The sequence below is a fragment of the Ammodytes marinus genome (genome assembly GCF_949987685.1).
Source record: "Ammodytes marinus genome assembly, chromosome: 10".
NCBI classification, from domain to species: domain Eukaryota; kingdom Metazoa; phylum Chordata; class Actinopteri; order Uranoscopiformes; family Ammodytidae; genus Ammodytes; species Ammodytes marinus.
Genome location: NC_137214.1, coordinates 12,327,965 through 12,341,598, shown reverse-complemented (window position 1 = coordinate 12,341,598; position 13,634 = coordinate 12,327,965). Strand labels below are relative to the sequence as shown.

The window sequence follows — 13,634 nt, the reverse complement described above, 5'->3', positions numbered from 1 at the left end:
TTTTATAAATGTTTCAGTCATTTACAAATGCCTCTTGCTTTACCATCATGCAGATCGAAATTGCGTGATCCGATATGATCACGTTGCAACAATAAAGTGACATATTTTTGGCGTTTTAGATTAGTGTTTAAAATGATCTGAAATGACACACCGAATTAAAGAGAATGGTCATGCTTTTTCATTGGACCAATCACTTGTAGAAGGTGTTATTTTTTCTATTTTATTTGAGTTATTGTAAAATTGATCGTATTCAATTCAATTCTCTTAGGCTACATCAAACATGCCATAAGTTGTAGGCTAGAAAACTTGTTAGAAAATGTGTACATTTGAATGTAGACATATACAGATACGTTGTAGCATATCTTTACCCAAAATGATAGGCCTACGTTTTGTATACCATAAGGCCCACATTATCATAAGACAAACTTACATAGCAATTGCCTGTTCCTATCATGTTTAATTATTTTGTAAGATTGAGTCATTCTAAGGGCTGCTACTAATTATTTTCATTATTGTTTTATCAACTGATCCTTTTCCCCATATACCCATCAGATGCTTGGTGAAAAAAATGCTCATCACAAGTTCCCAAAGCCCATATCCCAGGTTTTATCTGACATACACAGATATTGAGTTTACTAATAAAAGACAGTAAAGTTATTAAATTGCTTTGTTTTGTTTGACCAACAGTCAACATGTAAGATATTTACCATGATATATAAAACAGACAAAAGCAGTAAAATCCTCCATTTTCTACAGTTTGATCCAGAGCTTGTCATGAATTGATTGTCTGATTGTTTCACCACCAACTTTAATGAAACAGACAAATCTATTGTTGAACTTTTTTAAACATGGTTTATTGCAGTATTTTTAAATAGCAGCAGCAACATTACATAAATATACTCTTTCAGAAATGTCAAGATATACAGTTTGTGCGTGTTTATCTGAATCTCAGGCAGCAAGGCTTATATGTTACTCACTGGAGTATCTCTAAAGCTACAAAATAATCTCTTTTGCATAGGAGGATCATGTCATTTTCATGTATGACACTTAAAAGCAGCAGTGTGCAGGTACAACAGTGAGTCTACCTGTACAGGTAATCTGCCTGTATGTTGGCTGCTATCTCTGCCTCCCATCGGTCTCCATTGTTGAGCAGCTTCTCTTTGTTATATAGCAGCTCCTCGTGGGTCTCTGTGGAGAACTCAAAGTTTGGACCCTGAGGGTAGGATTGAGGGGGAAAAGGTGGTTTGGGTCAATAATGCCCCTTTGAATGAATTAAATAAATATTTTCAGCTCTTAAGAATCCCCTATTCGTTGTACACGATTAAGCTTATTTTTACCTCAACAATGGCGTCAACAGGGCAGGCTTCCTGGCAGAAGCCACAGTAAATACATTTGGTCATATCAATGTCGTAGCGTGTAGTTCTCCTGCTGCCATCAGCTCGAGTCTCAGCTTCAATGGTAATGGCCTGGATTTCAACATAGGGAGGAAAAAGAAGGGAGCATTGCATATGTTAGAAGTTCTAGAACAATAGCTTTAATGGCCTTTTAGATAAAACAAAGTTGTTATAAATCTATATTTATAAATGCAAAATGGATTACCTTTAAAGCTATACAATGAGATAAAGTGCAGTGTGGAAAAGTACAGTGTGTACCTTTTTGTATCTGTGAGATTGACATATAGGTTACATGACTGAGGCTTTTTTGTTTTTTCACCATGTTCAGCCAGAAAACACACACTGTTTGGGATACTTTTATAGCTGACCAGGTCTCCCTACCATGGGGACAGTTGACTGACAAAGTGAAGATAAAAATTAATAGTGAAACACCAAAACAAGAAAAATAAACTTTATCCTCAAATAAGGGACATAATAGCCAACATACTTTATGACATATCTGATGTAGACAGGTCAGGTGCTATATAAAATAAACGTACTTGGGGGCGCCCTTAGCTCAGTTGGTAGGGCGTCCCCCCCATGGGCCTCGGCCAGCAGCGGACCGGGGTTCGATTCCAGCCCGCGGTCGTTCTCTGCATGTCACTCCCCTCTCTGCCCCGTTTCAACTCTGTCTCTACACTATCAATAAAGCATACAAATGCCCCAAAAAATCTAAAAAAATAAATAAATAAATAAACGTACTTTAAAGTGAAAAGTGACATTGCTCCTTCTTTATAGCCGTCTTTATGAGACCAGCCTGTTTTTTTTCTCCTGCAGCGAAACCAATGTGAAGCTTACAAGATCAGGCTTGTCTCACCAGGCTATACCGTCTTTATGAGTGTGTGCTTGTGTGTTCACCTGAGCAGGGCAGACGGCCTCACACAGCTTACAGGCGATGCAGCGCTCCTCTCCGTTGGGGTAGCGGCGGAGGGCGTGCTCTCCACGGAAGCGGGGGGACAGGGGCCCCTTCTCAAACGGGTAGTTGATGGTGGCAGGTTCACGGAACAGGTAGCTCATGGTCATCCCCAAACCTGCAGGAAGGCATTGCCACAGGTAGCCAAAAGAGATGTATGACTCACAATGACCCCCAACACTAATGCATTAGTTTACCTCCCGGTACATACACAGTTTATTTTTGTTATTATTATTAATTATTATTTATAACCGACTTTCATTTGCGATATTTCTTCAGTGCAATAAGTTGACTGTACACATCACTAATAATTACATCGCTGTTTCCACATTATTGTTATGATATGATGCCATATTTATTCATAAAAAAATTCTGATTTACATAATATATATTTTACATTATGTATAACACATCTCATCTTGGCATAGGCTATAGATAATATACTTCAATTATTTCCAGTACTTACATTTGCGCATATTGTATAATAATGTTCATACTTACTTACTTATTTACTTCTTATTCTTATATTATATATTGTTAGGTTTTTATTGTTGGTTTAACCTTGTGGCCTTAAGCACATATTCTTTACATTTGTTTCTTTCACATGTTTCTATTCTTAATTGGAGCAACTGTAACAAACCTAATTTCCCCGGGGATCAATAAGTATTGTTGATTCTGATTTACTGTGTCTCTCACTCAATCCCTTAAGCAGGCTTTGAATACACATGAAGGCACTTTTTTTCTTTTCATGAAATATGTTCATGTTAAATATAGAATATCACAAAGGCTTCAACTGTGCACACAACACAGGTTAGCTGAACAGTAATCCCATAATTCCCAACCTCTAAAGAGTTCGGTCCAAAGGAGGGTCGTGGCAGCCCGGTCAGTGATGGACCTCAGGTCTGTCTGCAGCTCCTGAGCGTTTACATACTCTACAATGAGAACACAGGGAGAGAAGAGGGAATGATTAGACACATTTCTAACATATGGTCACTCCTTTTAGGATGCACATGTGTGAATTGCTTGTAGTTGGCACCTACTATAGCCCTTTGTCTGCACGCTGAGACTGAAAGATCGCACGCCACCAGGACCATAACCGAATGTGCCTGGAGATAACATGCAAATGGTAGGCCTATGTGAATACATCCTGGTTTGCATGTAGACATTATTATTTTAATGACATCTGCTTCATCAGTGGTGCTACCTGGCTTTGAGTAGCAGTGGAGAAGACGCAGACTCAGTGTAGAAGACATCTGAGAAAAAGAGGAAACTTGTAAAGCGTATGGTGACATAGATGAGACTCATTAGATGAACTTAAATCCATTGTACCCAGTGAGATGACAAACATCCAACTTGTAGGTCCATTACTGCCATGTGGGAGACTGAACATTCCATAAATAAAGATAAGAAATAAAGCCAAGCACATGTTTTATTCCAACATTTATGTAGGAAGGGAAAATACATTTTCCACATAAAAATAAAACTGCAGTCTTATCCTTTTTATTTATTATGCTGCTTATTTGACATTTCACAAAAGATGCAGGAAACCTTAATTGTTGCCACCCAGGAGAGAGAGAGAGAAAAACCTCTTCATTGAAAACAAGGGAGGAGGGAGGGGAGACCATAGTAGACCATGGATATACAGTATAAAGAAAGAAATAGACTGCCAGCTGACTAGGCACATGTAATCTCGCGCCCCAAATCCCTGCTACTACGTCAACGGTTTGCTACGTTCATGGCATACCGGCAGAATGGGAAAAAGCCGCATCACTTCCAGTTTATGCGAATTGGGAACATGAAAGGATTATTCCAATAGTGTAGGCTTTTTGTTGCAGCCACGCATTGTAGGCTAAACGGGAAAAAAGAGAGATAGCTAAGCTATTCATTAAATAGACTTTATCTAGTGAAAAACTTGGCCGGGCTAGATAGGCGCTGATTCAACAGTGAAAATCAATAAAAGCCCCTAGCGAATGTCAATATATCCCGATGATGGAGATTGTTTTTATGTTTACATTTCCTAGGCTAATAGGCCTAAAGTCTGTAGGCACGTGGGTAATTCGTTTGGCTAAATTGAGTAGGCTAAACATGCTCTAAAATACAACCTGAACGCCTCATTAGAAATTAAATAACCGCCACGCAGTTTTCTTAAATGCGTTTATTATTTTAGCCCTTCTCAATTGAGTCGGAGGATAGGCTTACACGTGTAAAGAAAAAAAAAGTGACTGCTGAGCTGCTAATACAGTCTTAACTAGCCTACGTCGCTCATCATCAACTCCACTCTCATAATAGCGGGTTGATTTAGGGTAATTTTACGAGTAGTATGCTATCAGGCAGCTGGACTCCCATAGCCCCAAATAATTGGCAAGTCAACAGTAATCGCTTTTAAAATATTCTTCAAATAGCTAAACTTACCTGTCTCAAGTGAACGACAACGAGCAGATAGACAGAGGAACATGAACTGCGCAATTGTAGGCTATTAATGTGGCATTCAATTGCTCCTGGTTACATTCTTAGTTAGGTAATAGCAAACCAATTTCACTCTTGGGGCTTTTTTTCCACTTTTAACAACTGCAGGATTTCCCACAGTAAGCAAACGCATCACACATTTTGCAGAAAAGAGGAAGCACTTTTAAGGACATAACCAGCAGAGCATATTATAGCCCCTAGCCTAAGCCTAAATCTACTGACTCTGATGTCATGTTTGATGAATCACATTTGAGCAACATAGTATGACTTCCATGAAAGCTAAATTAATAATAATAGCCTACTATAATCCATAAATAGTTAAGTTTCCTGCAATAACAGCCAAAGGGGAATTTGATCATAGGGTATTATTACGCATGGTAACACAGAAATGGAGGGAGGGAGGGGGAGAGAGTCAGAGAGCAGATGAGCAAGAGAGAGAGAGAGAGAGAGAGAGAGAGGAAGTTTGTCTTCCTCTGTCATCAGTGGAGCATCTCACACTTCACCTCCTCAACAACCGAGTGATCAAACATGACGGAAATGTAAAAAAGGTAATTACATTTAAATGCAAATTTTTTTTAGATTGAATAGCTGTAGGCTTCTCTCAATGTGGTTGTGTTTATTGTTGGATCAAGGAAGAAAGCTGATTATTGCTCTAAGGGTAAAAAATACACTAAGCCAGCCAGATGTCATAACCCTGGCTGGATTTAAATACGGGTGGTAAAGCATGTACTCTACTTTTAAAAAGTAATGAAATGAAGCAGGCATGTATAATTTATTATTAACAATAACAAACTAAACATAGCCAAGAGCAGTGTTTTTGGAAGGGGTAAAGGCAGTGAACATCTTTAATATATTGACATGTAAGAGGTATTGTAAAGTCACAGGTCTCTGATGCAGAGCCACATCATGATGGTACGAGTGCACAGTCACATGCTGAGTAATGAGAGCCTTCTCCTGGGTTACAGCAAGATGTTGAGTCCATCGTGTCCAGCCCAGAAGACTGTCAGTGAGGAGGACAGCTCAGGATCTGATGCAGGGTCAGAGGTTAGTCTGGAACCTGAGACAGACCGGTTTGGCTTCATCTTGACCAATGGATCCACAGCTGGGTGAGCACTGAGCGGTTACACATTTCTACTTGTCAAGTGTTACTTTTATGTCTGTTATTATTCTCTTTGCAATAAGACTGTAGAAAGCTGTTTGTCCAGATAAATACTGGAACAAAATGTAAAACTAAAATACACACCACACAAGAAACACACCACCAAACCTCAGAATGGTAGTGAATTACCAAAATTGACTCATTTTCGTCGATTGTCAAAAACAAAGTCTGATTCAATTCTATAAAATAGCTGTTCTGTAAGATACAGTTATCAAATAATATAATTGTGTCAGTCAACAATTAACCTATATGGATGTATTCATACTACTCTTATCAGATTATTAAATAATCAATGCTATTACTACATAAAGGATATATTTGTGTTTCTGGTTTGTGACCCCTATAAATAACAGTCATGTCTCTCTCTTTTTTTTGGATTCAAGAGGGGAAAATATTCAGTTTCTCAAATCGTAACAAGCAAAAAGTAGAGAAAAAAAAACTGTATTTCAAATGTAATTTCCTTCCGAAGCAAGACCACGTACCTTCTAAAGAGACCACATATCTGAACCAATATTTTTAATGAGACTGAAGCGTGTTCGCATCCAAAACACAGAAAAACCACTGGGGAAGTGAGTAACACACTTCAGTCAAATAGACAACGAGTAAACAGGTCTGAAAAAGAAAGCTGCCGTTACCAAACCATTTATTTGAGAAAACAAATGCACAAACAAGAGCAAGGTGTTCCTGCTTGAGTATAAAAAAAAGCCTTGTTTTTCCACAGAAAGTAATGTTTGATCTTCACAGTTGCAGTGGGTGAGCTTAAATGAGGAAACAGTCAATTGAAATGTCAATATTCAACCGCATACAAAGTTAAACATGTTGGCTGGAATATTCATCAGATATCTACAAAACTACAACTAGTATGTTTTCAGAGACATGCCACAATGTCGTTATGGCTTTACCTTGTGTGGAAAAGGCTTCATTTGTTATAAAGCAAAAAGGTGTGTCAGGCCAGTTTGAAGTCCACGGAGTCCTAAACTATAACTCTAGATAATAAAAGCAAAAATGTTCAGAATATGTTGACTATACATATTTACATTATCTTTCAGCAACAATGACACTTAACATTTTACTGGTGGACAAAATTAATCGGTTTAAATTCATCATCAGGATTCAGGACCATCTGAGCAAACTGCTACCTGTCGACTTCAACCCCCCCTCCCCACCCCCCGCCTCCCCATTGATAACATCCTGACCTGTTGCCATGGAGACTTCAAAACTGCTACCGTGTGGTTTTCCTGTTTCCTGTAATGATTTTCGAAGCGCTGCCTCTCTAGAATGACAACACGAGAAAAGTGCATGCAGCAACTCTGCACACTGGCCTCCAACTTGCCTATTGACAAATGGCCGGGGAATACAGCTGGAAATAAGTTGTAAGGTTAATAATTAAAGGGCACTGTCCAAAAAACAATAAACAAATTACACTAAATTAAACTTAACGACTGCTTCAAGGGCCTTTAGTCTGTACAGTCAGTCAGCAGCTGAAAAAAAGGCTCTCATCTGAACATTGAATAGACTTGTCCCATGTGTTAACTGCCCACCTAGTTATTTTGTGTGTTGTTTTCATGCCAGGAGTGTGGGCCCAACACCTGAGCTGGTCAGGCAGAGGGAGGCCAAATGGATAAACATCATCGGCCAATGGGATCGTTTTCTAATCAAGAAGACCAGTAAGGTGTGGTCCTCACTTAGACACGGGATGTCATTACATGTAGTGTATATAAACTCCCTGATGTGGGCTAATGTCGCCAATCGTTTCTACTCTGAGATGATCCAGTGTCTGTGTTACCAATGTCCCTCAGGTCAAAGTGCAGTGTCAGAAAGGCATCCCGGCCTCACTCAGAGCAAAGTGCTGGCCTCTGCTGTGTGGAGCCACTGACAGGATGAAACAAAACGACAACCTCTATAAGGCAAGAACATTAAGCACTTCTCTTACTGTGGTTCATTCTTACAAATCTGCAGCAACAACCACGGACAGCAGGGCTAGAAAAAAAAAAATATTGCTTCAGCACCTGAATCACAATGGATGAATGTGTAGTCTTCCATCGTGATTCATTGATTAGAAAAGTGTGAGGATTTCCTGCTATTCTCTGTGTAATATCATTGTGAATTGAAATTGGAAATGAAGAACTAGCAAAGAACTGTCTTTTTGTCTCGTCCTTGTTAGTCTCTGGACACGCAGGCCGCTCTGCAGAGCTGGGTGGACGTGATCGAGAGAGACCTGGACCGACAGTTCCCTTTCCATGAAATGTTCCTCTCCAAGGATGGACATGGGTATGACACTTTTCTATTTCTATTCATTTCGATTTTGATAACGCTGAAAGTTAAATAACAGTGCTACAGTTTCTTTAGTGTTGAGCATGCATCAGCTTTTACCACTGGATCTGTATCATCATGAGGTTTTAACATGTGGTTTGCGTATGTGTTTTTCTTTGGTGTGCAGGCAGCGAGGTTTGTTTCGCGTTTTGAAAGCCTACACTCAGTATCAACCAGAGGAGGGTTACTGCCAGGCACAGGGGCCCGTGGCTGCAGTGCTGCTGATGAACATGCCCGCTGAGGTAATGATCAATAGCACTGTTTAACTCTCTCTGTCCGATAAAGGAGATGCAATTTCTGCTTCCTATTAATACTGTTTTTGCATCCTGTCCCTTTGCACCAACACTACCTCAGAAGCACAACAGCCTTAGAAATATTATGGTCCAAAAACTAAATGTGCTACTGTGGCATCTGAATTGATGTGTTACTTGACTATGTGACCTTGGCAGGAGGCCTTCTGGTGTCTGGTGCAGATCAGTGAGCAGTACCTGCCTGGATACTACAGCTCTCTGTTGGTGAGGAACCTCACACGTGTATACCATGTACATGAAAATGTGTTTAGTTTTGACCTATTTACACACAGATCATTTACATGTAGGCCAGCAGATTCGATTAGAAAGCTGATTTGTGTTCATTTGTACATTGGATTTGTACTATAAATTAATTAAGTATGGATCCCAGTAATTCAATAGAATAATTTCCTAGAAGGAGGCTTTGCTAGTACAATGAAAATAGTTATGTAGTCAGTGCACTGTGCACAGCTGGTCAGTATAAGTCACCATAATAGAGAATTAAGTCTCCAGTAATAAATCGAGAGAGATCTCAATCTAAATAATGAATAAATATTTACTATAATTTAAATGGAAGTAAGATTTATGATTTTTCAAAGAAACTTCCTAAAATTAGGAAATTACACACCAATAAGACAAATTATTGTTTGGATCTCTGTATTCGTGAACTGTCTGATCATGTGTGCTCCTGTAGGAGGGAGTCCTGTTTGACGCGGCCATGCTGACCTGGGTCTTGAAGAGGACGTGTCCAGCTGCACACAAACACCTGCAGCAGCACGGGGTGGAGCCCCTCATGTTCGCCACTGACTGGCTCATGTGTCTGTTCACTCGTCACCTGCCCTTCAACACGCTGCTCAGAGTCTGGGACCTCTTTTTCTGCCATGGTGCGTCCCACAAGTAGGCTGCTGTGGCCATGCAACCATTCATTTCTACAATATGTGTGTATATCCAAAAGATGAAATTGAATAACTTGTCTATGGTAAAAATATGACATGTTGCTACTATGATTTATATTTACATTAGCAAGTCATTTATGTCCAAAAATGCATATCTTTGAATCTCATTCTGTCAAAATTGGCATCACGCCAGTTACAGAGCCTGGGCAGTGTATTAACATTTTTTTATTTATCTTTTTTATCAGCGCAAACTGTACGGACAGGTAGCATTGAATCATGAGGATGTTCACTGATTTTCACAAGCTTAGAGAATCGCTCTGACTCCACCTTTTATCAGTTGTTAATGTACAGTCATTTGTAGAAAAAGGATTTGCTCAGAAATACTTTATGTCTGAAGGAATTGATGCGTCACCCACTCATACCTTGCCTCCTCTCCTCTCTGTGCAGGGGTGCGTGTGCTGCTCCAGGTGGCTGTGGTGCTGGTGCGTAGGGTGCTGGGCCGGGCTGAGCAGAGGAAGCTCTGTCAGGGCCAGATGGAAACTCTGGAGAGGCTGAGGGGAGTCAGGGAGCAGGTCCAGGAGGAAGACAACACATTCATAACAGAGGTAAAGAAGGACACTAGCTAGATATCAGTTACTTCCAAGAAAAAAAAAAGCTTTACTTATACTTATGTTGTTTCAAATGTGTAATACACTACTTTTTAAAAACACTATTCCATCTGTACAGTAATTTAACAAAACATAAACCCAAATCAAGGTACACGTACAGGCTTTTCAACTGAGCCTTAAACTGTGCCACACAGTTGTCAGTCAGCAGATATGGATTGTTGTGATATGATTGTATGAGACGGATCTGTTTACATGCGAGCACAGCAGATGGTTTGATTCCATCCAAATCACTTTAAGGACTTTTGGTCCATGTTGGCTGTAAAGTTAAGCTTTTAGTGACCGCATCTACATTTGATGAATCTAGGTGTTCACAGCAAAAGCAAAAAAAACTTGAAAAAAAAAGAGAGATCTGTAAACAATATTCCACATGCTGATTTATATGTTTTACTGGCTGGTACTGCGTGAATTGTAATACAATACTGTGCGATTGTTACACTGTTTATTTCCCTAAAATTTTGAAAATCACAATGTTTTGTTTTCCTCCCTTTTTCTCAGGTGTGCTCGGTGCCGCTGTCAGCCAAAGACCTGGAGAAGCGGACGGAGAAGGAGTTGGAGAGGTGGAGGAAAGACAGACCCTCATCCACCTTCGACCCACGAGGCCGTTGCCAGGGATACCGGATGGCGTGGGCGCGGGCCAGGTACAACGAAGAAGAGAGGGACAGGAGAGAGAGAGAGAAAGGCAACCTGTCTCTCCCCCTGGCTCGCTCGTCCTCTACTCTGTCCCTGTCTCCATCCCTCCTTCACAAGAGGTGGAGAAAAGGGGGCAGGGCTAGTGCCGGCGACTGGGAAAGCAGTGGCGTCAAAGTGACGCGGCACGTGTCGATGGGAGCCACGGAGGACTGCAGGAGCTGGACAGAGTTACGTTTCAAGAAGGTGGAGGGCCTTCAGGAGGAGGAGGACTTGGTCTCGGAGGAGCATACACAACAAACTGAACATAAGGAACCTTTAGAACAGCCCCAAAACATGGACAAAATCCAAAACACACAAACGGAGCGCGTAGAAGAAGCGGACACTGTGAAAGAAAATGTTGAACAAGTAGAAATAACAGTCACGAAAACGGAAGAATTTAAAGAGATGGAGGAAAACAAAATGCTATCAGAGCAGGTAGAAGAACCAAAACAAGAACCAGCCAAAGATCAGACAGTTGAAAATATTATTCAGCCCATTGAACATGAGCCTCAACGCAAACAAGCTGAAGAGCTGGACTCTGAAAGCCAAGGCATCGAGGAGAAAGACACAACCAAAGAGACGGAAGAACAAGTGGCAGAAAGCGAACACACACCCGCCGTGGAGGGAAATTGGACTGAGATGGAGAAAGAAGCCGATGCAGATACAAAACACAAAGAGGTGGACGCACAAGAAAGTGCTGAGTCAAGTGAGGAACAGCTGATTCAGGCTAAGGTGGAACTGGATGAGCGCACAGAAACTGAAAATGTGCAACAACACCCACAGCAGGTGGAGACAGTCGAAGAAGTCTCCGAAACAACAACAACAACTGAGTCAAGCCCAGGCTCAGAGATGGACAGTTGTGTCCAAGCTCCAACCGTCCAAGCTCCTAAAGTAGAGACAGAAACACACAAACAGCAACAGCAATTAGCCATCACAGAGACAGACGAAAGCTGCAAGGAAGAAGCGGTTGAAGGAAAATTCCATAGCGATGATGAGTCATTGGCAGAAACAGACTCGACCAAAGAAGAGTGCTACCACGCCCTGACAGAGGCAGAAACTGACAGACTGGCGCAGAATCAAGATAACATAGAGAAAAATGCAGCCCCTCGGGACAACACAGAGGTTGAAATAGTAGGAATAGATCCACAACAACTACACTTAGATTCAGAGACAGAAGCAGAAACATTAATAATTTGTCCCCCTGAATGTATCCAACCAAAAGAAGGGACCGGTATAGCAGCTGATACAGAGGCCAAAGCGGAAACACCAGCTGCAGATGCCATAGTGACGGAGCCAAGTGAAGCATTTGCTCATTGTTCAGAGACTGAGGAGTGTGACATTCTAGCAATCACACCTACACAGGAAAATGAAGATATCATTCTAGCCGCACACTCAGAGGCCAAGGTCGACAATGAGCAAACACAAACAGTGGAAACATTGACGGAAACTCAGATGAATGAGGACACGAATGATGACCCAGTAGCACCTGCACAGGAGGAGATAGTGACGTCACCGCCTCAGGCCGGGGGGGTGAATCTCACCGCCAAGCCTGATGGGAAGTCGAGTTTGGAAGAAGAAATCAGTGCTTCCGAGGAGCCTGAAAAAGCAAAGATCCAGGTCACTACTATAGGGGTGGTGGTGGAAGAGGAGGAGGAAGAGGAGGAGGAGGGTACAGAAAACGTGGAGGCAAACACTGCCAGGAATTCACCAATTACTGAGTGTAGCCTACAAGTCCAGGACAAAGGTTCTCACCTCTCCAAAGACCAGACTGAGCCGAGTAACACACAAGAATCTAGGCAACGCAGCAGCAGCAAGTCTTCTGGGGATTTCCGTGTCCGCAAGTCGTCCACTTCCCGTGGGTCCAGGTTAGGGCGTAGGCTCTCTGAAGATCTCTTCACCTTGCCACAGAGAATTAGCCAATCGGAATCTATTCCTACTGTCCCACAAGACAAACATACAGATTTGCAGTCCAATCCTGGGGCGGTAAACCAAACACAAACTACTCCTGATACAACTCCAGAAGTGACTGAAAGGACAACGACACAGCAGCCGCCTCAGCCCGACGTTCCCAAACGTTTCGGCCTCTTCCGCAGACTGAGAGGAGAGCAGCCCAAAAAGACCAAAATGCAAGTCCCAAAGATCTTGATTCAGGACTTCAGCGACGGAACAGGCAAGGGGAAGCCGGTGCAGGAAGATGAGGGGGACAAGTTGAGCTCGAGAGAAAGGAGGAAGAGACGGAGGGAGCGGGAGAGGAGGGAGAAGGAAGAGGAGAAGGCGAGAAAGAAGAGAGAGAAGGAGCTGGAGAAGGAGAGGCAGCGAGAGAGGAGGAAACCACAAACCAGGGGGAAGAGTTTTCAGGGGCCCAGCGAGAAAGGCACCACCGATGCAAAGACCGGATCACAGAACTTAAGAAATCATGCTTCTGAATCTTACTTTTGACAGAAGAAATCATTGTTATCGGATCTGTTGAGTGCGTGAGTGCTTCAGACCTCATCCAGATCATTGTCTCATCATCTTTTCTGTTAAAAGGTGGACTCAGCGTTTCTTGAGAACGCCTTTTGATCAAATACATTTTTGTCAAAATTGGGGGAATATCTCCTCATGATCCGCTACCTGTGGGTATTGTGTGCGTGCTGAAAAACAAATCTGGTGTTAATACACACTACAGCATAGGCTCCATAAACTGGTATGTAAACAAAGGGGACCCACCGTAGCTGTTCAATGCACACAGTACATTCAGGTAGAGGATAGTGAGGAGATATTAATTGATTTTTACAAAAGAAAACATTGACTACTAGCATTCTCCAAAATTGCTGACTCCACCTTT

At 41.7% G+C, this 13,634-nt stretch overlaps 2 protein-coding genes across 2 annotated transcripts; one reads left to right on the top strand and one right to left on the bottom strand.

Annotated features, from left to right (window-relative positions):
• Positions 1–843: 843 nt before the first annotated feature.
• Positions 844–4,822, bottom strand: ndufs8b (NADH:ubiquinone oxidoreductase core subunit S8b). The gene is made up of 7 exons (XM_080035309.1): positions 4,759–4,822; positions 3,551–3,599; positions 3,387–3,452; positions 3,189–3,278; positions 2,292–2,464; positions 1,338–1,466; positions 844–1,213 (listed from the first exon to the last, which is right to left on the bottom strand). The coding sequence occupies exons 2-7, from the start codon at positions 3,597–3,599 to the stop codon at positions 1,082–1,084; spliced, it is 639 nt and encodes a 212-aa protein (XP_079891435.1). The 5' UTR covers positions 4,759–4,822; the 3' UTR covers positions 844–1,081.
• A 486-nt stretch (positions 4,823–5,308) lies between these two features.
• Positions 5,309–13,246, top strand: tbc1d10c (TBC1 domain family, member 10C; the record flags this gene model as incomplete). The annotated part of the gene is made up of 10 exons (XM_080036043.1): positions 5,309–5,360; positions 5,778–5,918; positions 7,544–7,643; positions 7,771–7,878; positions 8,136–8,242; positions 8,412–8,526; positions 8,734–8,799; positions 9,269–9,458; positions 9,918–10,075; positions 10,634–13,246. The coding sequence occupies exons 2-10, from the start codon at positions 5,782–5,784 to the stop codon at positions 13,244–13,246; spliced, it is 3,594 nt and encodes a 1,197-aa protein (XP_079892169.1). The 5' UTR covers positions 5,309–5,360; positions 5,778–5,781.
• Positions 13,247–13,634: the final 388 nt, after the last annotated feature.

Excerpts from the sequence above, each read along its gene's own strand:
- ndufs8b (XM_080035309.1), bottom strand. The coding sequence starts at position 3,599 with ATGTCTTCTACACTGAGTCTGCGTCTTCTCCACTGCTACTCAAAGCCA. Across the intron at positions 3,453-3,550 it reads CCACTGCTACTCAAAGCCAG|GCACATTCGGTTATGGTCCT; the intron begins GTAGCACCACTG and ends TGTTATCTCCAG. Across the intron at positions 1,214-1,337 it reads CTGTTGACGCCATTGTTGAG|GGTCCAAACTTTGAGTTCTC; the intron begins GTAAAAATAAGC and ends TCCTACCCTCAG.